General features: G+C 29.4%; 1 protein-coding gene across 1 annotated transcript; it reads left to right on the top strand.

Moving 5' to 3' along the window:
- Positions 1 to 1,115: 1,115 nt before the first annotated feature.
- On the top strand, positions 1,116 to 26,960 carry LOC126905816 (uncharacterized). Its single transcript, XM_050685894.1, has 7 exons — positions 1,116 to 1,344; positions 6,795 to 6,921; positions 18,341 to 18,604; positions 18,987 to 19,185; positions 21,582 to 21,731; positions 22,851 to 22,985; positions 25,136 to 26,960. Exons 3-7 carry the CDS (start codon positions 18,343 to 18,345, stop codon positions 25,287 to 25,289), a joined length of 900 nt encoding a protein of 299 aa, XP_050541851.1. The 5' UTR covers positions 1,116 to 1,344; positions 6,795 to 6,921; positions 18,341 to 18,342; the 3' UTR covers positions 25,290 to 26,960.
- The last annotated feature ends 1 nt before the right edge of the window (position 26,961 follows it).

A 26,961-nucleotide genomic window follows, 5' to 3' on the forward strand; every position in this document is an offset into this window, starting at 1 on the left:
AAAAGAAGATACTATTTTAGATTAGTGCTGATGACACATTGATAATGGCAGATTAGGAGATTAATTTATGGAAGGTCAAGAAATGCGTGACCCTCCTTCAAAAAATCATATGACTACCTAAATTTGACTTAAAATGGTACTTTAAAAGGATTTTGAGCAAAAAATAATAATATATATATATATATATATATTATGAAGTATACAAGAAATTTTTTTTATTATAATGAAACAATTTTCTTCTGCACGAACACGCCTATGGCAAATATTAGTTTATTTAAAATATTAAATTAATACCTTGAAACTTTTGTTTTTACTATTAAGAAAGATTTTTTCAATAGGTACATTGGCATGAATATTTAGACTGAAAAGTTTTCCGCGGGAATATTTTCACTTGGCAGCCTTTTCGTTAAATCATAAACAGGAAAAATAATCTGAGTACTATATAATACATTATATTTTTATAATTATATCTGTATGTCTCATTTTTCTTTTAAATTACTTCGATCGGGTTAATACTTATAAAACATTCGAAATACATAAAAAATAAATATTGGCTACTTTCTAGACAAGCCATAGCTCTTTCGGGTGTAATTATATTACATTATTAATCATAAGTACAATACGAGACGTACGTGGTATGATAATTTTCATATTATAGTAATTGGCGATAAATAAAACACAATGATAAATAAGAAATCAAATGTGGACAATACACTGTAAACCGTGAAATCATTATAATACATTTAAATGACTCGGAGAGTATGATTAGTAAAGAAAAACATAGAGCAAACTCTGCCGAGCTATGAGAGTTAAAATAAAAAGTATAATCGGTATGATGAACGATATTATAAAGAGGAAGAATAAATGTTCAAAAATAACATGAAATGTATAAGCTCAATATTCTTTGAAAAATCTTCGACCTTTGAAGATAATACATAACATAAGAAAAAATCGCTTCCACCGACCCAGCAAACCTCACCTAGACTATATTATCATATTATATCGTGTGCGCGTGCAAAAAAAAAAAAGTACAGGGGAAACCGGTGACCTACTGATGCAGTTTCCGCGTCCCCTTTTAGTTTATGTGCTTATATATTGAAGTTTTTTCTCTTTCTTTCTTTCCATTTCTCCGACCGTCCAATTGAATTTGCGTTGCCCACACACATATTATACACAGTCGTTTGCTAGAGCTCATTCAGTCGGTGTCCAGTCCGCAACCGGTACATTCGCCGCCGATCGAACGAGTCGCCAATAATTCGACGCTAACAGTGTTCGGTCCGTGTTAATGTCTACGTGATATAATTTGTCATTGAAATACGGTCATCTGAAGACTCATTGAATTTTGTAAGTGTTCTATTCATTTTATCGTGTTTTTCGAGATGGTCATTTTCTTTTTAATATTGCTGCTACTGTTATATTTATTTATTTTGCTTAATTCGATTTTGGAAATACGATGAATTTTGATAATTGAATATAAAAATATTACTTAGAATTCGACGAGTAAATAAATGACAATATCCAGAAGGTCTTATAAAAAAATATAGCGCATATCGACTACACTTAATTTATTATATGGAAAATTCTAATTCACTCGTGTTCGTAATAGTGTTTAAAATCTGAATGTAATTAACTACTCCGTGTCATTTAGATTGTGTATGAAATTATGAGCAATATCTTTATTGTGAACTGCTTACATCTTAAACGAGTGATTAATTAGTTTCCGTCGATTTCCAAACCATACTACCTGTATTTATATTAAATAGTTTTTACATTTTTTTATAAACATTTTTGTGGTTTTCAAATGAAAATATAATTAAATTAAATTAACACATACTAAATAGATTATATTAACGACATGAATTAGATGTTGAACTAAATAATATATCATCGTTTAACATTAGTAGAATATGAATTAAAAACAAATTCATTATAAAATAAGCTTAAATAGCAAATTTTGAATGAGCCATGAACGTTGACAAGGATCAATTTGTCAATGTTGTAGTTGCTGAAGTAATACTACTGTACAACGTTATAATTTAAAGTAGCGCCTACAACAAATCTCTCGTCGTGATAATGTACAGTGTTAATAAAAACTTTTATAAAATTATTTTTTTATTTACTGTAGATTGTTGAAATGGAGAGTCAAAATAGTATCATTAGGTCGTCTAATTCTCTAAATACGGAAACAGTGTTAAAACAGGTTTTGTGTATTAAGTATTTTTTGAACTATTCGAATGATTGTATTTGATAAAATCCAAACGTTACGAAAAAAACCTCTATATAATATTAAATACATTTAATGAAATAAAAGTACTAAAAAAAAAAGAGTAAAATTTGATGTGTGATATTTATAATTTGCTTATAGATTTTTTAAACTCTAGTAAATAATTAAATGCTATACTATATTATATTATAATATTTAATTTCAAACAAACTAGGCTTAGCAAACAACATATTTGCTTTGTAAAAGGTATTCGTCGAGTGACAAAACAATAAAACATTTTTTTTCTATTACACAAGGATTCCCTTTAGAATTCTTCGAATAATAAAATCTTTAAAAATACTCAATGTATAATATTAAAATTTCACGAATAAAAGTTTTATCAAAGAATATTATTGGCCTCCTCAGCCAATAATATTTCAATAACAATTAAATTAATTGATAAAAATAAACATCTTGTAGCAGTTAAAAATTGTATAACTTTGTTATTATTATTTTATGTACGTAATTTAATGAAAATTGTATAAATAATTTAACTATGTAGATTACTTTATTTAAATAACTGTCTGTTATAAAATATGATTAATAGTAATATTTACATCTTAGCTGTCTCTAATTGAATTTTTTTTCGCTTGAACAGAATCTAATGTTGTATCTAATTAGTCATACCAATCACGACCCCGAGTACTTTTTACAATTTTATTTTTTCTAATTTTAATTTAAAGAATAAAACTTTGATCGATCGAAAAGTACAGGTGATTTAAATAAATCTGCATAAACCCTCAGTTTGTGTTACAATATTAATAATTAAAACTTTAGCATAAAAGACTTCACTTTCTATCAAACTTGTTACCTCTACATTTCTTTTATTCGTGTATGATTTTCATTTTATGTTTTATGATTTCGCATACCTATAGTTATTAAATAATTATCAGTGTTATTATCGTTGAAAATGTTTGAATGTTTAGAAACAAAGCAAATAGATTTAACTAATTAACAAAGTGTTAAAATTATAAACGATTTTGCGGAATTTTATAAGCATTCAATAATTAATTAAACTTAGTTTAGCTTAATTATCTTATATAAACTACTCTAAACTATATTAATAATATGGGCCATATATTACATAAATCGCTTGTAATAGATAAATCATCAGAGATTATGTGAGGGGTTGCTGCAATATTGTCAGTCTGACACAGTATAGTTTTTTTATCATTTTTTGAAAAGGACAAAAATAGCAATCCNTCTAAACTATATTAATAATATGGGCCATATATTACATAAATCGCTTGTAATAGATAAATCATCAGAGATTATGTGAGGGGTTGAGCATAATAATGTCTTATGCTGCAATATTGTCAGTCTGACACAGTATAGTTTTTTTATCATTTTTTGAAAAGGACAAAAATAGCAATCCTAAAAAACAAAATAAATTTAAGAATTAGTAACTATTGAACATCAATGTATCTAAAGCATATACAATATTTTTTTAGAAATAGTGAATAAGCGCCTACATATATTATAGCAAAATTATTGCTTTATTTTAGGTTTAGTTAAAAAAAAACAAAATCAGTGTCATCTTATAATTTTTACCAGGGCTATTGTGTTCAACCCATCGCATTCAGTACAAAAAAATGAAAAAATTCATCCCAGCGACATTTTTCAACATAATATTGTAGTTATGATGCTTAGCTCGGTAATATTACGCAGAGGAAAAAACATTTGCGTACGAACCTTCCAAAAATAAAATCCTGACTACGTTTCTGCCGCCATTTGAATAAAGCTAAAAAATATTATATGATTACAATAGTATTTAAAATAAAATTTATGAAAATTTTTACAGTTAAATGAATAACATTTTATGAGAAAAATCGTACATTGAAAATACACAAAATGCTTTAAATTTTTTCTAATGTTTAAACAAGCAAATTTATTAAGTCTGCAGACCCACAGTACTTCTTCGGTGGTATTAATTTTTCATTATAAACAATGTGTTCCTGAATTTGGCAAATGAATAATTAGTTTGATTAAGACAAACGCAGAAAAGCTCCTTGACGGTTGTTATACACACTACTACCTCATGCGGTGATATTATTAAACATAACACGTCACATTGTATTCGATTAATGGAAATCAATACGATTATAACAAACAATATTAGTCCAATTCATAATTGCGCGCATTAAAAAACCAATTATGACAATTAATAAATTATAATTTTGAAAATAATGGAAACAAAAGACTGCCTTTTCGTTTCGACTTTCCAAAAACACAGGTGGTCCAAAAGAGGAAAGTGTTCAATATATTAGTTCATTACAAATCCTATGGAAAGGACACACGCGGACGTGTAGCAGAGTCCCCACAGTATATGGCGAAACTTATTAGAGTCGCATTGTTTTTGTGTACTAGCCAATATTAATATTCATCGGCATGCCGAGACCGTTATAACGCACGTCCGTAGTTTTCTGTATTCCAATCAGGGATCACTTCAATAGTGATATCCAAAATAATAATAATATTCACTTTGTTAATAATTGGGATTTGTTTGGTACATTTCCAATTCATTGTTCTATCTCTTCCCAAATAGCGTATAAACGCCCGAACCGTATCGAGCAGAAAAATCATCACTCGAACAAGTAGATTAGGTGCGTAGTTATCTTATCGCGTAAGTCATTTGTTCTGCGATCGATTAACAAATAACATTTTATCGATGGTAGAACATAACCATGTTTACACATCTCGGCGATACAATTTTATTTATTTGTTCAATAAATTAACGTTTATTTACTTGTATAAATAATAATAAAAAAGTTGATGTGACCTCATGAAAAAAACACGTGTGCATATTAGTCGAAAAATAGCAGTTCCGAGTAAACCGCATCACAAATCATAAAAATCTGAAGATCTCCCGTGGCCTGTTGTACTCCGACGTTTTTTTTTTCTTTTTATTCGTTTTGAACGAGGCATTTAAAAAGTGTGTTGGCGCATTATAGCCGGAAGATATAATAATATGCAAACTGAAGATGTAAATTTCTTTCATTCGACGCCGCAATTCCGTACGATTAAAGAACATTCATTTTAACGTGATTAACCATTCTGATGTTCCATTGTTTTGACCTAAACAACAATCTCAACACATATTTATGCGAGCCTATATTAGTATGTGTTCATAATATTGATTCTATCTCGTTCAGTATTGGAAACATGTTCGACACTAATTACACGCGAGTCGTTAAAACAATATCTGCCAAGTTCAAATCATATTTTGAGCCTCTAAGTATGTTTAAGTAGAGTATAAACACAAACAAGTACAGTAAGCAAACACGTTAAAATCGTTGTTATAATTACTAACGCGCAGTGTTAATAATTCTGTAATTTTATAAGACTACTGAACAAGTTAGCCGTTGTCTTTCTCACCAACTTGTTTTCATTTTTATCTTTTCAATCTCCCATGTACCATTACTTCATAAAAAATCATTTAATTAAAAATCAATCTAATGGGTTAATGTTACGTCTGTTAAATTTTTCGCATTTTTTTTATTTAGTAACTCGCCTTTATTAATAAAAATAATAACGGATTTTTAATTGTGCTATAATGAATAGTTCCAAAATCCCCATGATAAATAATGAAAAATTAGAACTACAGCCACTTATTTGCACAAAATATATTCCTATTTGGTTGTAGTAACTTGGAAATTTCATGCGTATTTTATTAAATCTAAATTACATTCATCTGCTAATTTATAATGGGAAAATAATGAGAACCTCCGCGTCGAACCACAGATAAATATTATTACTGTGATTAGAAAAATAACTAGTTACTCGTAGTGAACACTCGACATGAGCTGTGGGGTCTTCAATAATAATATTTTGAACGGTGTCTATTAGATATCGATACTCATAATTATATGGCGAGCTGTTAAGATTTTGCGAATTTAACATCTATGCTCTGTGTGTTATGTCGTACAAATAACAGGATCTTAAAAGTCAATAACTATAATTAAAAGGTATGTAATGCTAAAGTGGCTTTAGACGTTTTTACTAGACCAGTTGTAAAGCGTTTTCCTGTCAAGTGTGAAAATAAATTATGATTCAGCTACTACGTGAAACTCGATATTAATACAATACACAACAGTCAGCGGCTACAACAGCCTATGTAATTACCGAATACATTATGATATAAAATTAAATTACAATTAAACCAAAAATGGATATTGTACTAATCAAAACAACTGTGTTTTGATATAGTTGGTCCGCACGAACAAACACATCACTCCATAAATATTTGCAAACGATTAAATATCACTTTGATCTATATTTTGGAAAATTTAGTGCAAAGTTCACCAAGAAACTGCTAACGGGAATATTTATAAAAAATGACTCTTACGATTTAAAAGTTTTAACGAGTTTTATAAATCACAAAAGATAGAATCATTAAATTGAATAACGTTCAATTCTGTATTACTTTATTTTATTTTATTTAACCCTCATTTTTTATTTGCAAGTCATTCATTTTGATAATCGTCCTGTATAATTTGCAAAATTGACTTAATTTTTCTAATTAATTTTTCAGATTTGATACCGTCAACACGTCAATACATATTATAACCGTTTAAACAAGGATTACCTACTAGCAATGAGGAATTGTACAAAAAAGTTATTCACATATTGTAATAGATAACTAAATTCACACTAAATAGGTAAGTGATGTACTAATAATCAAATAAAATCGGTACTGTATTTTATTAATTCGTCGCCTTAAAATGAAAAAATTCTAACACAAAATCAATGATTTTTTAGTAGACCGTTTTTAAAAACAAAATTATCATACAATATGTAGTGCGTTTAGTTTTTTATTTAAGTCGTTCAGCTATAAAATGAGTGTAATGAATTTATTTACGATTTAAAACACGCGTAATTAATTTTTAAAAATATTTATCGAAAAAATCGCGTTAGAACCTTTTCGTTCTGAGCTAACGAACTGACGCCATAAACAACGAAATATGTCCCTCTTTTTAAGTCAGTTACGAAGAAAAAAACGTAGTTATCCCTTAGAAAAAAATACGATTTATATCATCAAAATAAACACTTTTCAGTCTTTTTTGTTACTCTTATCTGTGTTATTCAATTATTGTCTCTGTTTTCTTTAAAGAACGTGCTCGAGCCAACTAATAAACTTTGCATAGTATTTGCGAGATGAAATGAAATTTTCCAAAGAAAACGTTAGAAAACCGTCAAAAAACATTAGCGTTGAACCTGAACGGTATTAAAAGTAGAGGTTTTCTGACATTCCGCAACGGTACCTTATAATGTACCGATCGTTTGATGTATCAATGTTCCTTGACAAGATAATAATCACGTGATTGTCTCTTAATGCGGTCCCGCAAAATGTTTTTTATTGAAAAAAAAAAATGTTCATAAGCGAAAGAAACGAAAGAGAAACCTAACAGCACTCCGTTTAAACTCGGTGTCGATAATATCTTTATGGCCAAACTTATCCTGGCCCGTTTCAATTCTACGGGCCGAAATGCCTTCGTGTGTGGTTCCCTCGTCGTGGGCGCTACGATTAGTCGAGTGCTAAGTGTGATCTCGTCTATTTATTTCACTTAATTAATGATCGTACATTACTGTGCATTCGCGTAGCAGAATTGACCTGACAGCAGCCATTGGAAACCGGTTTCATTGGATACTCGGAGTATGGGAAGTGCACTGGCACAGCATTCATAATGAGAGGATATCCCGTGTACGCGTTTCCCAGACAACTTTAACTGTACACTAGACATGTGCACTTTTAACATTATGGTTTGGTCTCTGATCTCCAACGTTAACGTTTTGTAGACAAACTAGTTTCGACTAGTAGGTTAGTTATTATTTTCGCGTAAAATTTAATTGCTATTTATTTATAACGCTTTTCACTTCATTCATGTTCGTCCGTATTACGCAACTATATCCTCCGACAACGCTTTTTTACTATACTCGTTACTAGAGAGACAACACTGATATCGACTTAATATCTACACGTGTATCCATTAACTTAATGATTCGGCTTCTTATGGAGTCGATTCTGTTTGGAAACACATTTTTTATTATCTGCTTTTGACGCCAAATGATTAATGGTTATATCGTTGTTTAATAAAATGATACAAAATAACAAAACATGAATATATAATTTAAATTTGAACTTTTTTTTTATCGAAAAATGTCAAAATGATACTTTTAAGACGCTATGAAATACCATCGTACTTGTATGTGCAGCAGTCAGCAATTATTTTACAGAAATTATAAACAACACGAAATACATGACATAGATTAATGTGACAACGTGATTATTATAATAAGAGCAGAAAACGATTTACTTGATGATATGAAACGAGTAAAATTCTGAATATACTTTTACTGGATATAATTTTGTTGAAAATGTTTCAAGTTTCTATTGAGTAAAACAGCACTTATCTCACAAGTTTCAAAAGATTTTGATTTTATTAAAATATCCATATTTTTAGTTAAACTGTTTCATTAAGGAATTATCTGCAGTATAAATTATAATTTATTATAAATAAGTTCTTATAAGGTAAAATAATTATTTTAAAACTAAAAGTAGCTACTCATAACTGTCATTAACAAATATTCTTCTTTTGAGGCTTTCAAAACAAATTAAGAGAATATGTTTTCAAAAATATATGTTATTCTTTTACTTCAGCTGTTATTTTTCCATTATTTTAACTCAGTAACTCTAAAAAAAAATGAAAACTTTAGAAATCTTATATGTAGTATAAAAAGTAAACACGTCACATATCACGTCTAAATATTAATAAACAATTTATCCGAGTAAAATGTTAATAATAATTCATGTAAATCTTCACCGCTGATTAAAATATGATCATACCGTTTATACGGTGGCTTACATGGTGTTTTTTATGAAGATGTTATTATTTTCATGTTAAAATTAGCCCCGGTCGAACGAATTTGTTAGAATTAATTTTCAATAAACACCGAGATAAAGAGAAGGGTTAATTTGGTATCCTCCTCAAAGTGAGCTTAAGTTTAGCTAGTGTTTTGAATCTGATTAATCTAATACGGTTTTCCTAATACGTAAGGTTACCTTAGTTTAAAATAACATCTTAATTTAATTTGTGGGTACACGAGAATAACCACTATAATATAGTGAACTGCAAGTGTTTTGTGAAGAAACATTCATTTACATGTTTTATCACGAACTAATTATGTGTGCAAATGTTTTACGCTAAAAGACAACATCGGATTGTTTTCATAATTGTACATCTTATTAACCTTATCAATCACAAATAAGTAACTTAATTTATGATGAATATAACTTGTTTAAATTATACTTACTATGGCTGGAAAATGAATAATATCTTGCAAATAACTCGTAAAATATTACCATTTACTATCTTAAAAAGTCTGTCCGAAAGTCCGAAAAATAACTACCAAAGATTTACCTCATAATTTTGCTGTACACAAGTGTACATGACAAAGATAAATTAATTTCAGTTTTGCCTTGTTTAATTGTTATGGTATCGTTCGTTTATTTCCCTCGATTGGCATAAAATTGGTAGAGCACAATAAGATTACAGCGTAACTGGCGATTTGTTTTTTAGTAAAAAATATACTACGTAGGAAAAAAATTGCAAAAATAATTCTTGAAGATCTTTTCTGATAATAACCTAATTGAAAATTAACAAGGAAAATAAGTTTTGCTAGCCGAAAGAAATAGTTTGGGCGTTTAAAACTTAATATTAAATTTAATACTTAAATTTAAATTAAAAAGAAAATACATAACGTTATGCATTTTCTTTTTCAATTTATGTAAAACATACGTTTTAAAATCGTTTACATATTAATCACGTGAAAGTTTAATTACAAAAACTAAAAAATTATAGTCGAGCAACTAAGAANGTTATGGTATCGTTCGTTTATTTCCCTCGATTGGCATAAAACTTGTTTTTATTATTTTATGATAATCAAATTACTAAGATTTTAATTGCTAATATTGCCCATTTATAATTAAGCGCACGCAGACAAAAAATGATTTTAATACCAAATCCGGGTTTTGACCAATTAGATAATTCTCGTAAAAATGCTCTTGCGAATAATAAGTAACATGTCAATGAATGTACTTATCTATGCAAATAAATTTTTACGATCATTAAAATACTTAATAATAATTTTGCAGTGCAAATAGATTTTAATAAGAAGCGAAAAACTATTATCATAGAACTAATATCATTCTCACGTTACACTTAACATTAACACAGTTAAAACAAAAATTATAGGTCAATGGCATTTACATAAATTTGATGAAAAAAAATTATTAAATAAATCCATAAGCGTTTAAATTTATCCAAAAAGTGTGCTTTTTAAAATGCAACAAGTCAACATTTATAATTAGTTGTATATTCAAGCATTTATTATGGTACGTACCTGACATATAATCATTGGACATTTTTTTCTGAATGCATAAATAAAAAGCAGAAATAATTTCGAAAAAAACCGGGAGGGCATTATAATTAATACTTGGATAAGCACAACTAGTAATTCAACGATAAATTCACTAATATTGTAAGCGAACAAAGACATAAATTAATATTTTTAATCAAACAATAAAAAAATGTTTCTGGAAACGTAACGATTTCAATAGGATACCAAATGAAAATAAATGGAAAGGTTGGCTGAAAGTGTATACTTTGTAAATTTGTTTAATTAAATAACTCCCTTTGGGTTGTTTGTGTTTTTAACTGTTTTATGTTAATAAAAACAATGACGCCAAAATATGAAGAGAACGATTTTAATTCAAAAAGTATAATAAAATGATAAATAATAATAATAATGATAAAATAAAAACACTCTTTATCGTTAGTTTTTATGGCCATTGTAATCAATTTTATTAATCATCTAATATTTTTAAAGATCGTTATTCTGTTTGTTAACTTTTATTGTTTTTTAACTATCTACCAAGTATAAGATTTCTAATGAGTTACTGAAAAACATTACTATTAATTTATTGGAGTTTATAATAAATATTTTTTGGCGACGACAAATTCCCAAGTAATTTTACTAGTAAATATTATAAATAATAGTAATTAGCATAACATCAATTATAAAATAGGTTCCCATGGGCGACTTAAAGTATTTATTAGAAATACATCGGACACGCGATTCGTGTACATGTCTAACCGCATGACACAATTATTTTATTAATATATAAAAATGTTTTTTTTTTTTTATTATTAGTTTAAAAGTCGAGTGAAATCAACAATGATTTCGAAACATTTATAAACAGCCATAAAGTTGTGTTGATAATTTTATAGCTAATAAAATTTCTTCAGTTAACCGTCTAAGATACGGTGATCACCAAAAAGATAAACATTTTTTTACTCGATTTCAATTTTCCTACTGAAATGTTCAACTTGACACGTAAAATTGATCACCAGCTGTTATTCGCGAATATTTTCTAGTCCAACACATCTGATGATTTATTTTCTGTTCCATTTGCTTTAAACAAGATTCCTATCTCGATTAACATTGAAATCCTGATGGGCACATTGCACGAGGTGTACAATTCCAGTAACTTAATCAATGCAATCAATTGGGACGCATAAATTAAAATTCACATGATTTGATGCGCTTGTAAAACTCAAATCATATAAATATGATTTGACGGGCAAAAATCGTGAAACACAAACGATTTATTTGTTATCTACGAGATGCGCTGAAAGAATAACTCCAAAAACAATTTACTTGACCACTAGTTTTACAATAGTCGTAGTGTTACACGTCCAGTGAAACAATTCAAAGAATTAAGAATGCCCAGAATTGTACTGATGGCCGGTGCTAACAAATGCATGATCGCCACTATTGTCGTGCCGACATCACATTTTGTGCTACTTTTATTTCCTACTGGTTTATTCGTGAATTCACGGTCCTCGTACGACGAGCCTCATTAAACATAAACGACGGCGGTCGCGTGCAAAAAAATTCCGGTTCGTCCCATCGTTTGAATATTTCCGCGTGTATTAGCAGAAAAAAAAAATTTCATCCCGAGCACATACACAGCGGTCCACAACAAGAGTGTAAATGTTCGAGAAAAACCGGTCGGTAACCGTGTCATAAGGGCAACGTGTCGTGCCATAATTATTTCATGATAATATTTTGAATTCCAAAAGAGATTGAAATGGAAACAATATTACTCTTACATTTGGTTTTGTCCGGTCTACGACATCCGAGTAAATCACTACCGCCCAATTCACGTCTATGATTACAAGCGCGCCAGGTGGTCATGACTGAAGTGCAAATAACGCTGACTGACACCACAACTCGTTGCTGCCAGGCAAAAGCAATTTAATTTTAAAAAATAACTTCCTACCGCCGTCGAGAGTCGACAAATTTTCCAATCTAAATTCAGTACGGACGATTTCAGCGTATCAAAAACACAGCGCTGACCGAAATGCGTTTGTATCTACTTGATAAAAAACATCACCGCGGCCCGCGAATATCATTGATTTCCATTTTCAAAACGCACACGGTGTTATAGGGTTTGAGTAAATATTAATATCTACCCCGGTTACATTATTACACATAATTGTATTGTTCAAAAATGAATTATTCTCGCAAACCCTTTACTCAAAGCCCGTGTGGATAATACCGGCCTAAGACGACCCCGACAGTATTGGGAATATCATCCGGAGCTCGGCGCATTATCACTGGTATCGAGAGATGATGACCTCGGCGATCTTTGTTCGCAGTGTGAAAAAACAGCAAAGTCGTGTACGGCACAAGATGAATTCAATTTCACACTAATACACTGCAGCGCATTATGAAACGGATTAACGGCGGAAAATCGGTGGCGCAAACAATAACGACTTATCTACGTTCGGGTGCTGAGCTAACGTGTGGACAATGTGTTATTAAATTATTCACGGTTGCCGTTCACCAGCTCGGATTATAATAAATTGGAAATGAATTTTCGCCAGCGGAAAATCTGCATGCGGCCATTCGTCAGTATTTGTCAGTGCCCAGTGGACATTTGTTTTTTAATCCCAACGCAAATAATTGTCGATGAACGGCATGTAAACGAATTTAATTGTTCGTGCGAAGTACAAAATTGTACTCAACGGTTGTTCAGAGTCACCCCGAAAAAAGTAAACTTCCCGTAACTTTTCACTTATGCGCCCGTCTGTCCATTGAATTCCATGTCTATTTTTCGTGCGCCCGGAGTCCGTGACCTACGCCCCTCCCCTTAACCCGGTCCTACTCGTTTGAATACAATATATTCGTCTGTATTTAAGAACGTATTTTCACGTGTTACTATTATCGTTCAGTTTCTTCGGGTTGTTGTGTCGTTTTCGTCGGCAACAGATCGCAAGAGCAAAAAAACCACGAGTTGCCTTTAAAACCGCTTCTCGTATCCAAAAACATGTGGACGTTGGAAAAACCAGGTCGGGAGGCACACGCGTCAACGGAGAACGGCGGCTGAAAACGCTGATTACCAATTAGGTCGGTATTGTCCGTCCGGATCGTCCTTGATGATGATGATGAGTTCTATTATCCGTATCACGAGAACTCCGTCGATTTGTTTGCAATGGTTGATTAATAAAGGCGACCGACAGATTACCGCAGAACGGGTTAACGGTACACCGGTGCCGAATAATTGTGAACTCTCTCGGCGATTAAACAATACAATTACAACATTAAATTGTTTTTGTTGTGTACGCTCTAAGACACTCGGACAGCGCCGTCTTAATCGGTGCGAATTTCCCGTTTTTTGTCGCGAAATCGGACAGTGCTCGTGGAGTTATCTGTCCATCTCTTCTCTTAGCGTACTGACACGCTTTTGGACGTAAGCGTAAAAACATTCCGTTCCGTGTGTATTCACAATGGCTTTGTGTGTCTCGTTATAATACACCGCTTTACCTACATATACGTTGTAAAGTATAAAATGTATACATATAACAAGACGCATCGACATTCGCCATATGAAGTGCTCACGTTGCAGTGGTGTCTAATGATATAACACAGTCACCGTGTCCGTCCGAAGAGTAACGTCAGCCGCACACGCTGGTCTGCCGCCACTGCGGCCTAGCACGTGGCTTAGCGTGCGCCGCCAAATTATATTATACGATACGACTAACAATAGTCGTCTGTTTTTGAGGTATCGGATATCGGCACGCTGGAAGACTAGACGATGTACCTGGTAGCCCAATGGCGACTACATTCGCCGGCTTACGATGTTTCCAACTCGACGAAAGTGAATACAATGGTGTTATTCATCGTGTCTAACGCCGACAACATTCTAAAGCAATACAAAGATTCTGTGTCCAATCAATCAGCGACCCTTAGCCGTCGTTTCGGTATCCAACAAAAGAATCCAACGCATAAATAAAAAATTGAGGAAACGGGAGCAAAAAAAAAAGGAAAATCACGAAATGAATTTTATTTATTTTCATACGCATTTTGAATAGCAAATAAAACGTTCATTTAGTTGTTTCTCGTAATAGTAAACCGTTTACAGCAGTCATCAATTGAGCGATAAAAACTTTGGTGGTGATAAATTACTCGGAAGTATTAATTTTACTGTGTTAGTCTTAACAAATTTTAAGAAACTTTTAGTAAAACTCTTGTATCTGATAAAATGAAATTACATTTTTAATAAGATAAAATGTCGTTACCCAGTAAAATCATAACTTGGTAAAATTGAAAATTGAATAATTGAAACAGTAATAATAAGAATCTAGTTGAATCATATCGCAATTTAAAAACGTTTAGGTTTGATTTATGCAGACAGATAACTGACCTTATACAGACAGATAACCGGAGACATGCTAGATGACAAAATATTTATTTAGTTGGCATATTCAGAACACGTTTTCATTTAAACAAAATTTTGTGGTCATATAAAAAAAAGTCAGTCAGTAAATTCACAGTTTTCACAATCTCCACGTGTATTTTTTTGAAATCATTTTTGGGTTGGGTTTGCGGTCAAATGGGATGGGATCAGTGGGATAGATACCCCCTTTGACATACCTTTTTTGACATTTTTGTACAATTTTCATTATATATATATATATATATTATATTTTGGATGTTTTATAAATGATAATTTAATTTAAAAGTTATTGAGCAGAATAAATACAAATAAATGATTAATCCTATAAATTTAGGAGATCCAATTTTAAATTTTGATTATCATTTATACGAGGTACAATTGTAAAACAAATTAAATATTTGAAAAAGACTTAATAAGAAAAAAGATACTTACACATAACTAATAATCTTTTAAAACATCTTGGTATGAAAAACTCTGGTGTATGGGAGCACAGATCCAATTAGGATATTTATCATAAAGGTTTTTCATTACTTTTGTGTCAGAATCATTTGATCATCACGTTTGATTGATCAGTTATGTCTTCATTAAATTAACACTGTCAGTTCATAGTTTTCAAGACTACTAGATAAACAGGAAATTATTTTTAACTATTTAAAAAACGTTCAAAGAGAACAAAATGTGTTATAATAATACAGGCTAATGAATAAAAAAGTTTTATAGAATATGTGTTTTTCCAGCGAAACATATTCTATATTTATAAAATTCTAATATTCATTAAATAATAAAAACCCTTTTGAATTTTTTAATTTTAATAATATTCTGAATCCTCATAATGTATTAAATATCAATATAATTCGATAAAGTTTTACTGTAAAATGTTTATACAAGAGTTACATTTTATTTAAAGACTATTCATCGATTATTTGCTAGCGTTAATATAAATTTTGTTACAATTTTTTAATTGCATCAAAGCGATTTTACGATAATATTTTTTATTTGAATGACTATCAAATTATATTCCTTATCGATTTCAACTTTCCTGAATTCCTACTTTAGTGAACTATGAATAAAATTAATTTTTGTACATTAATTCAAGACGGAATGAAGTATTCATTTTCCTTATTTTGTAATAATCAATGTGTGAGAAGTATAGTTATGTACTAAATTATCCCTTCTAGTTAATAGTATCAAAATCAGAATTTTTCTTTTTTTTTTCTACGTAGAATAATGTTTTGATTTACAAGCAAAAATAATATATTATGTACAAAATGTAGGTCAAAATTAAAACACATAAAAATTAAATATGATTGTTTATGAAGCTTTCTGTTAACAAGTCGTATTACTATTTTCACATCAATAATCTAACGATTAAACTTATAAAACATAATATTAAATATGACACTATTATTTTACATAAAAACTATAAAAATCCTGGAGTAAGATTATTAAAAAGCGGTTTTATTTTTAATTTTTTTTTTTTTAGTAAGACTAAAGGTTTCAGTCTCAAGATCCGGTTTTATTTTTACCTAGTATTTTTTAAATACATCTTGAACTTATAGCAGTGGCGTAGCCAAAGGAGGCTAAAGGTGCTCCATTGGCCAATTATTACTATTAACACTATATGACTAGACTAATAGTATGTGATGAACAAAAAAAAATATTTAATCCCCCCACAAGCTTAAATCCTTGCTAAGCCACTGACTTACAGTAATTGTATTAATTACAATTCACACACATTTACCATTAATTGTTATAACGAGTGTAATAAATTAATATTTTAAACACGCGACTGCTCAAATTACCTAGGCGGTCGAACGATCACATCAAATTTTATTACTATCAATATAATTTGCTATATAGACAGTTATGATTGCAACCGACACGTCTACCTGTATATTTAGAACATTCAGCATAACAACTATGATGAGCTGCCACTGTCATGAAATATATATATATATTATTAACATCATTGTATAATGAAATATTCTTCGTCGGTTTAATAAATTATAAACAGCAAGTCGATAATTATAATTAATGATTTTATTCTTGATTATTTTTGTTTATTACAATTGGTACCATTTTAATGAAAGACTTATTCGTGTTAACGAAATACCTTCACAAGTTATACATTATAATACAGTGTATTTAACTGAACAGAACGTTATAAATGTCTGTGACAAGGGTCAAAAATGACAGCAGCAATTGTCCAACACTGAAACACTTCTAATAAAAGTAGAACAATCTGATATAAATAAAAACGAGATCAGTTTCATTTTTAATTAAAATTAATTTTGTATTCTTTGTCGTTTTAAGAGTAATGAGCAATTTTATTAAACAGTAGAAATTTTACGGAAAACTACTTTTGTAAAGCTCATCATTAAGTTTTATGAAAACACGACAATTTATATTGTTGTATTTTTAATATTACGTGGTATTTCTTGGCATAAGTAATCGAGAAAAGTATTTTAATTTCTATTTTATAGTTTGGAGATTTCTATGCAGTTTTTAACGCGTATAAAATGTAAATGCAAAATTTTACTTGGTATATAAACGGTTTAACTGGGTAAATGTATGACACGCTCATTGACATACCAATTTATTGTATTTTCAACAAGGGTGTCATATAAAAACTGAATGAATCATATGTGAACAATTAAAATAAGAACTATAAAAATTTCGTTTTAGATATTTTACGACTAATCAAGACAACAAGATAAACCATATTTTCTATTGATGACAAGCCATCGACAGAAAGAATTAATGTAAACATTTATATTTAATGTATTATGTTAATGAATATGTTATTTTCATGAACGACACAGCAATAAAAGCAAAATTATCTTCTGGACCGAAAAGTGTACAAATTACCTGCATAATTTTATTTTAATGTTTTTTTCAATGAATACGCAATTTAAATATTATAAATGTTACTTTGTGGAAACTCACAGTGTACATTAACACCTTAACCGGTTTCCATTCACGTTGAAACTCAGGTCAACGATAACAGCAACAGCGTTATCAAAAAATCTGATTAAGCATTCAAAATTACAAAAACGATAAAAAATTAATTTAAAGTTATTCAGATGATGTAGTTGAACTTCAAAAAAAGCCCTTAATAATAATTCATCAATAAGAACCTTAGACTAAGTTTTTAAAAATTTGATTATTTAAGCAGAGATTTTACTGAATTCAAAAATGCATTTAAAATACTTGTGCAGCAATCAACTAGTGTTTTATTTCAATACTTGTATTTTATTGATTTGTTTATTTTTTAGGAATGAGAAATTTAAACAAACTGTTGTTGGGTGCGTTGCTTATACTGTCGACTTGGCTGAAGAGCAATGCAACTAGTGCAAGTGACGACCCAACAAACCAATCACACTCGCGGAAGAAGCGATTGATTTGGATCACCACAGACGGTCGTTTGGCTCTACCGCCTGGCACCAGACTTACCATAACACCGTCGTTATCTCTTCCTTTTGTCAGGTATCCTCCAAACGGATTCCTATCAAACATGTCAATCAGTCTTCCTTTTACAAGTCAGTATTGTGTTATTCTGTAAACGAAATTTTTGTATCGGTGTACCATTAAAAAGTGTAACTTTTCAATTTAACTTAATTTAAAATCTTTATGCAGAAAAAAAAAAATTAATTAATTTAATACTAACAGTGGTTCAAAAATAACACCACATCATACATATATCGTTATAGCAAATAATATATTAAATGCAATTAAAAAGAATCAACACATTTTTTGCCAAAGGTTAACACGAAAAGTTTGTCACTTCGCTATCCACAAATGTCCACCAATGTATGACATCCTCCGTTTCAAACTATTTAATTGGAACTATTACTTTTTGAAATTTCACACTTGGAAATATTTCACTAGGATATTGATTTTTATGTTTTTTTTCTTTTGCAGTTGACTTTGACGCTCTTGGATTAACTGATAACCAGAATCCTTTTGGAGCATTTCCTCCTTTGCTGGCCAGAAGTATGGGCAGACAGGCCGGTTCGGTACTAGCAGATTATGTTGCTCAACTAATGGGAGGTCGAAGATCAACCAGATCCGTGCCAAACTTACCCAAGCCAATACACTCATACTTTCAAGGAGGAGAGAGGTATTTCTAAACTTAATTAATACATATGTTTTTATGGATTTTTTCCATAGAACTGTAAAATAAACTGGTACGTAAAAATAAAAAATATATAAACTTGTGTTCTAACACTTTTAACTAATATACGCGATCAAAAATATTACTTTAAACATACAAAATGAAAATAATTTTTATTCGCTATAAAATACTTAATTGTAATGCGTAATTAAATTATTGTTTATACTAATAAGTGTCTACAGGCATTTTATTTATACAAAACATAGTTCTAGATATATATACATTTTTTTTTTTTTTTTAATAACTTCAACACAAATAAAATAAAATTAACGATGATTTGTTTAAATTAGTTGTTTAACTATTTCAAAACTTTTATGTTGTAAAAGTAGAATTTTGAGATTTCTAGATTTATTATAAATCTGGGTTCTTAAAAAAAAAGTCTGTTTAAAACATAAATAAACAATTTAAAGCATCCCGTAAAACCAATGTAAATTTTGGCATTTTTGATTTTTTTAACAAGCAGTTTTTAAAACGTAACAACCTTGTTGTAAACAAGAGTAGACTGTCCCTTTGATTCACAATATTTTCCCATCACAAGAAATGCCTTACATTATATAAATTTAATGAAAAAATATACAGATAAATTTTACTCAAAAAGTTACACTTCCAGTCTGCGAAAATAATATGTATTTGTTATCACAATATTAATAATAATAATACATTTATTTACAAGATCAATTAAGGATAAGACACTTATTTACCAGAAACTATTGAATGTTTTCAACCATAAAATTAGTTTACATTTAAAAATTCATCATTAAATTAGATTGTTAATACGGAAGGCAGCGATGTTTCTGCGGGTCATAAATTATTATCGGTATTTATTATTTCTATAGTAAGTGACAGATATGATAATAATAACTGTCAATAAAAACTCGTTTATGCGACAGCACGAAAAAATTACGACTACTATATGCTAAACAGCAAACTATCAATAGAAAATTAGTCAAAAATCGGAAAACTTAAACAAGCAATAACAAAATAATCATTATCATCAAATAAAAAATGTTATAAGAAAAAAAAAATTTTTCTATTTGAACTAAAAACAAATGTTTCCCAATTAAATTAAACTTAAGATTTTCTAACCTCGGAGGGATAAAAAAAAAGATTATTTAACTACATGATTTTGTAATTTTTTAAGCCAAACAATATTTTCCTATACGAGAACTGAAGATGTTCAATGGCCTCCAAGAAAACAAGTGTCTTGTCCTTAACGAATCACTCTGTATAATTAGTTACTTATCGACGACATTTTTCGTAATTAATAATGTTAAACAAAACGTGCGGTTATCAGGCGCACGTGAGTCACGACACGCTCATAACCTTATAAGTGTATCAAATAAATAATATCATGTTTGTGTAAAGTCACACAATTGGACCACAGACGAGTCGAATTAGCAGCTTCCGACCGCAACTTTTCAACTAACACAAACCACCGCGTAAACTTTTGCGCGTTCTTCGTTATTTTTGTTTCTAAACTCTGAAGTTAACACTTGTCACTTAATTGAGTTTATTGTACTGGTAAATACATGATCTACAGTACGGGCAAAGTTGTTGACGTATTGATTGATGTCGTTAGGCTGTCAATTCAAAAACGTCATCACGTAATACTAAAAATTGAAGACTGCTTTTTAGGCTTCAATAATCTAGTCGAAGAACAGCTAAAACCTAATACAAATAATAGTAATCGCAGCACACACGTGAAACAGCATATGCCAAGTGACGAGGAAACTGGATAACTTATGAACTGAATGTTAACATTTTATCACGCGAATATGATGATTTAATTCGTGTAACTTGACATATAATAATTTCCAAAGAGTCTTTAGCACCTCAGTGGCCACACGAGTAATTATGTTGACGACCAGTTGTGAAGAAAACTTCAGAAAATTCGTCCAATATGGATAAGTAGTAATTGCGTTTTCGCGAGATTATTTTATGTTCTCTGAATGAAAATATTTAAACATTAGCTTAGGTGCCACAAATATTTTCATTATTTTTCATGTCAGTCGCCACATTGTTTATTTTAATTGCGAGTTATGTTACGAGTTTGTATTCGCACAAGTAATTGACAGCTGTCGACTGTCAACTAATATCTGTTTGTATTGCGAAAAATTCACACTGTGAACTGTAATGATTATGATTTACTGGAAGGAGTATCGATGAAATTTACAATATCCAAAAGTGTTACTGAAACATCCATTTCATGTATAAAAACAACTCGATCGATTTCGAACAGAATGAGAAAAATCGTTTCGATTTTATCTGCAGACGTGTTATAGAATTAAAAAATTATGTTTAATTACATTTGTCAACAAATTAATTAATAATTTTATTTATAGGGCACTATTGTACTCTGTAGTTGAAGATTTATTGGCCAATTTTGGTATGGACGGAAAGGCTTGTTTGTTACGAGCCATCTGTGAAGTTCACGGCCACCAAGCCATTCACAAGTTCGGATTCATCGGCGAATTTCTGCAATTGTTCCTCACGTTAGTATATCGTAGATTTAAATAATTGCACTTCTTAAAACGGATCTCGATAAAATATAGCAATTATTCGATCAAATGTTAATAGGTCACTACGGAAAACTACATCATTATTAAGCGTGTACAACATGTATAATTAATGATGATAAGTCCCAACTTCTAAACCGGAAACAATATAAACCTGCATACTAAACTAATACATTTATATTAATACTCGTGAAACCACTTGCTGGAATTACACACCTACTAAAACTGCAATAAAGTTGTTTTTTTGTTAGAGTCAATAAATAATAACGATAATTGTGTTTCTATTGATCGTTGCAATTTAAGTATCTTGAACATATTATTCTTATTTAAAATCATTATACTGAATCAGAACAAATAGTGTTTAATGTCGTTCTTCGGTAATATCGAATTGACACAATACATTCATTTACTATGAAATAAAATTATCAAGTTTATTTTTTCTATTAACTTTAAAACATTAATGATTTACTAAGAGAAAATGCTTTTAAGTAATTTTCGAAAGAAATTCTCGTTGAAAAAACGAATTAAGTACGTCGAATCTCAGATAAAAATGCGAATTTCTTTGTGTCTAATAACACATTTTAGTGCTCAGAATAAACTTTGTTGGGTCGTCATTCATCATTTATGACTTGATATTCCGAAACCTTTAAAGAAGAACCTTTACAATACCTTTAAAGAAAACTTTAAAATTTAATACTCTTTGAAATATTTTTTTTGATTAAATATTTTCACAAACTTTGTGTCGTTTTCAATTTTCTATCAGTCAAAACAATAACTTTTAGCTTCAGTTTAAAATTACAACCCTCAAAGTAACACAGTAAGCATTTTGTAACACAGTATTACACTGCATCATTTTCTCTTATTGTCATTTATTTTATACCTTACAGGTCTCCATATTTAACATGCTTTATTACTGTGTTGTCAAAGTTGCAAGCATGTAACTTATACTGTTTTGCTCACAGCATTATTATATTCGTACTATATCGGTTACACAATAATAATGAAACGAGAACAGTCTCTGTAGGTCATTTGATATCTCATAGAAATTAGCAGTGGAGAAATGCGATATGAAAAGTATGCAATTATATGTTACAGGGCTAGCAGATCATCGTATGCCGATTTAATGGAAGACTACGTGACCGCTGAGTCAGTGGGCAAGAACAGTAAAGAATGTTACCCCTACTTCAAAGAATGTCCGAAGTCGCTATTTACCAACAATCACAATTACTCGTAAGACTATGTTACATATTATTATCTTCGGTTATTTTATACATTTTTGCTATCGATCCGATTCCTGTATTGACAGTTTGTCAATGACAAATTATATTTTTCCCGTCGTAGTTAAATTGTAAATATTCGACGATTTAGTTACATAGGCAGTCAAAAATAATTGAAACAAAAAAATGACACGGTGTTTAGTTACTTCAGATGATTACAGATATTTTTTACGGTTTCCCCTTCCAACTGTTAAACGTTGGCTGATTTTCTTGGCCTAACTGTTTGGATAGACAGTGAACGGAATTATTACTCAATTTAATTGATAAAACCAAAACTTAATAGAAATACTCATGAACTATTTTCAATGTTGAGAATAAGTTTTTCAATAGTTTTAATAAATTTTGGGGTATTAAAAAGTTGTAATAGTTTCCTTAGAACGAATACAGTCACATAATAATCTTCATCTGAATATTTTTTTTGATTTTCTTTTTAACTGCAAATAGTTTTAGTAGTACTATTTTCAGTAACATATAGAAAGTTAGTCCTATGAACTTTTTCGCTCAAAATATATTTAAGTTTTTTTTTATAAATTCATAACTATTAAATACACGTTTTGTCTACTAACTTGTTCCAAGTCAAACGCGTTTCCTAATTATTTTTATGTAGAAGAGCCAATCGTATTCTCTGATCTCTTTTAAGCCGTCGTACCCAACTATAATACTTGTCACGGANTTTCCTAATTATTTTTATGTAGAAGAGCCAATCGTATTCTCTGATCTCTTTTAAGCCGTCGTACCCAACTATAATACTTGTCACGGAAAAAAAACCTTTTAATTCTTAAAGAGTTAATATTTATAATTGGAACTCAGTCTTCTTCAATTATGTTTCCTATTAGTTTCTACACTGAAAACGTAACAGTTACATTATGAATGTAATACGTAAAAAATAGAAAAATAGTTTGAAACTTGGCAATAAATTTCAAAAACTAAAATAAAAATTTTTGACTCAGAAAAAATTTGTATAATAACTTCTCTTCAAAAATAATTTATAAAAATGTTTGGATGTTTTAGTCGGCAGTATAGCGTGTAAATAAATAATTGAGGCACTCTTATAAGTGTTTTATTGTTACAATTAACATTAATAATTTATTTGGGTTAACTAACAAACAATTTCAGTAACTATAAAAAAAATAATAAAGAATGAAAAAATTGTAAGGACATAACTGTTGTCATAATTGAAATATACATTTTTTTTTTTTTAATGTCAATTTTAAAATAAAAAATATTTGTCTAGACATTCGTAGATGAACAAATAACGTGAGATTAGACTATTGCAATGAAAGTTTTTGATGTCGACTAATAAAAAATAAATGTCACGTATGAAATAAGTTTTGAAAATGTATTACAAATTATTACTTTCAATTCTTTTAATACACCCTCTGAAGCTTTCAAATGTATATAGATATAAATATCCAACCAAAAAAATTGTTTTTAGCATCATCATATTTCATTAAAAAAAAACTTTGGCCTACTTTTTTTCAATATAAAATAACCGAATAAAGACCAATAACACATTGATCAATTTAACTTGGTTGTACAGTTTTTTTCTTCGATGCGAAGGTATTGATGATCATTTTATCAAATATAAAAACGTATACCTTATGTATATAAAAATATTTAAAACAATTTCTTTGGTTATAACTAATTGATGGTTAATTAAAGTTGTTTAAAATTGATTTTTACACGAGACCATATTATTGAAGACTAGATTTTAAAAATCAATACTACTAAATGATAATTAATTATCAAAAAAAAAAATGCATATATTTTATTAGTATTTTTGTCATATATGATACCTGTAAATACACTAGTGGTAATAAGGATAATAACTTAAACATTTTACATTTATTTTATGCTTTTTTCATCGATTAAAATGATTAGTAAACTAATAAATACAATGATTTCATACACCAAGAATATAATATACCTCTAAGACCTATTGTATAAACTATTGCTGACTAGAAAATAATTCAGATTGTTAATAAAATATTCATTTTATTGTATTCAAAACGGTTTCGGACCACTATTATGTTTAACATTTCAACTTATTCTTTGAGCGGTTAATAAACGTAACTAATCTATTACATTTTAAATAAATTACAGTAAAAACGAAGAATGGTCACCGGACGAAGAAACTGCGGAAACAGTTGATGCAGATGTTGACGATGATCAGGCTAACAAAATAACAGAAGACCAAAATGATTCGAAGAGCGGTTCATCAAAAGTGACGTTGGCCCCAGAACCAATGGCCATGTAATACAATTAGTGTCCACTAAAAGTCGTTTCAATTATTATTATTATATTAAATTTATCTTTTGTATGGGAAAAATTGTTGCAAGTCTTCTTGGCTTTGTATATTTTTTTTTTTGCTCTCCTACCAATTCGTGCGTGGCCAACAAACGTTTTGGTATGTAATCGTCGTATCGCCTACTGCATCCGAGCACTTACTAGTTCTATCATATTTATGTTATTCCTAGATTTAAAATAGAAAACCTTTGCTAAAAACGTAATATCCACTAAACAATACAGTTAGATCCATAAGAGTCATATGTATTATATATTTTTACAAAATTTTGCTTACCTTGATTAAGCGTGACAAACAATAGTATTTTTCTACGGCACAATGTTTAAGCGAATTTCAATAAAAATGTAGTGACAATAGGCCATAGACGATGACCAATCGTAATAAACTATCATCTTCTAGTTGGGGTTATCTCGTATATTTTTGTAATAACATTTTTCATTCGTTTTCAACAATAGAAAATCATAAAACTAGAACTAGTTATCACCAATAAGTTTATTTTACCATCGCACAAATTATTAATTTCAATTTTTAATTACTATTTTTTGATATGTAAACAACACATGTTTAATTACAAAAAAAAACACAAACAATTTTTTTTTTTAATCTTAAAATAATTATTTGTTCTATTACTTTTGTTATATTACCTAAAACTATATAAATTAATTGAATGAAAATTGGCGGCGGGATTAGGTTATTTAAATTATAATTATATACATAACCAAAGGGCATCCTCGGGGGAAGATACGAGTTAAAAACTTCCACGAAAGAACTAACTTCGAATTTAGTATAAATTTTAATTTTGACTTGAGGGATAGTAAAACATTTCCTGAAGTTTTCTCTTCCCTTGAAAAATTCTGAAAACGCCATTCACAAAACCCAGTTGTTTTTAATGATTAACTAAAATTGGTTTTCCATAATATTTAAACCAATTTCATCAATAATTTATTTGGTATATTATACAAGATTAATTATCTATAATACCTAATATTATGAATTTTTACAGAACAATATTCATTGGACAACTTAAAAGAGTATTATTAGTAATGTAATCGTCTAAATAAATTACTAATACATATATAAATTATTAAGAGAAAAATATTTTTTCTAATATTTCTACCATTCTATAAATAAATTGATCTTTTGATAGACAGCCGTAATTTTTAGCATCAAAAGACACCCAACTATTAAAAATATTTGCTGTTGAAAATGGTTTAATTTACATAATCTTTCCGGCGATTAGTTAATCAGTAAACTTGTAAAATTTTATTTATTTATTTGTAATGTATGATTCCCACAAACGGAACAAGAAGAGGACTTAAAATTTTCTTCAATTTTTATAATTTGAAATAATTTTTATCTTCTCTTTTTGTTTTGTTTGTAAGTATTGAAAAAAAAATGTATAGTGTTAGTTTTAAACAAATTGTAGTTATTTACTATTGTAGATAATCTCATATGAATTATTGTCAATTTTAGAAATTAGGTTGTGCCATTTATAGTTTAAATTAATTGGTTTTAATTTTATCATGCTGATATTTATAACTATTTCTGTAGATAATAAGATTAGCCATGTAACTTACCTACCTTGTTGACTTATTGTAATAAATTATACATTTGGCCAATTTAT

The sequence above is a fragment of the Daktulosphaira vitifoliae genome, unplaced genomic scaffold, assembly GCF_025091365.1.
Source record: "Daktulosphaira vitifoliae isolate Bord-2020 unplaced genomic scaffold, ASM2509136v1 Scaffold_4, whole genome shotgun sequence".
Lineage (NCBI taxonomy): Eukaryota > Metazoa > Arthropoda > Insecta > Hemiptera > Phylloxeridae > Daktulosphaira > Daktulosphaira vitifoliae.

Coding starts and splice junctions, on each gene's coding strand:
- LOC126905816 (XM_050685894.1), top strand. CDS start 18,343: ATGAGAAATTTAAACAAACTGTTGTTGGGTGCGTTGCTTATACTGTCG. Junction 18,605..18,986: donor AATCAGTCTTCCTTTTACAA/GTCAGTATTGTG, acceptor TTTCTTTTGCAG/TTGACTTTGACGCTCTTGGA. Junction 22,986..25,135: donor ACCAACAATCACAATTACTC/GTAAGACTATGT, acceptor AATAAATTACAG/TAAAAACGAAGAATGGTCAC.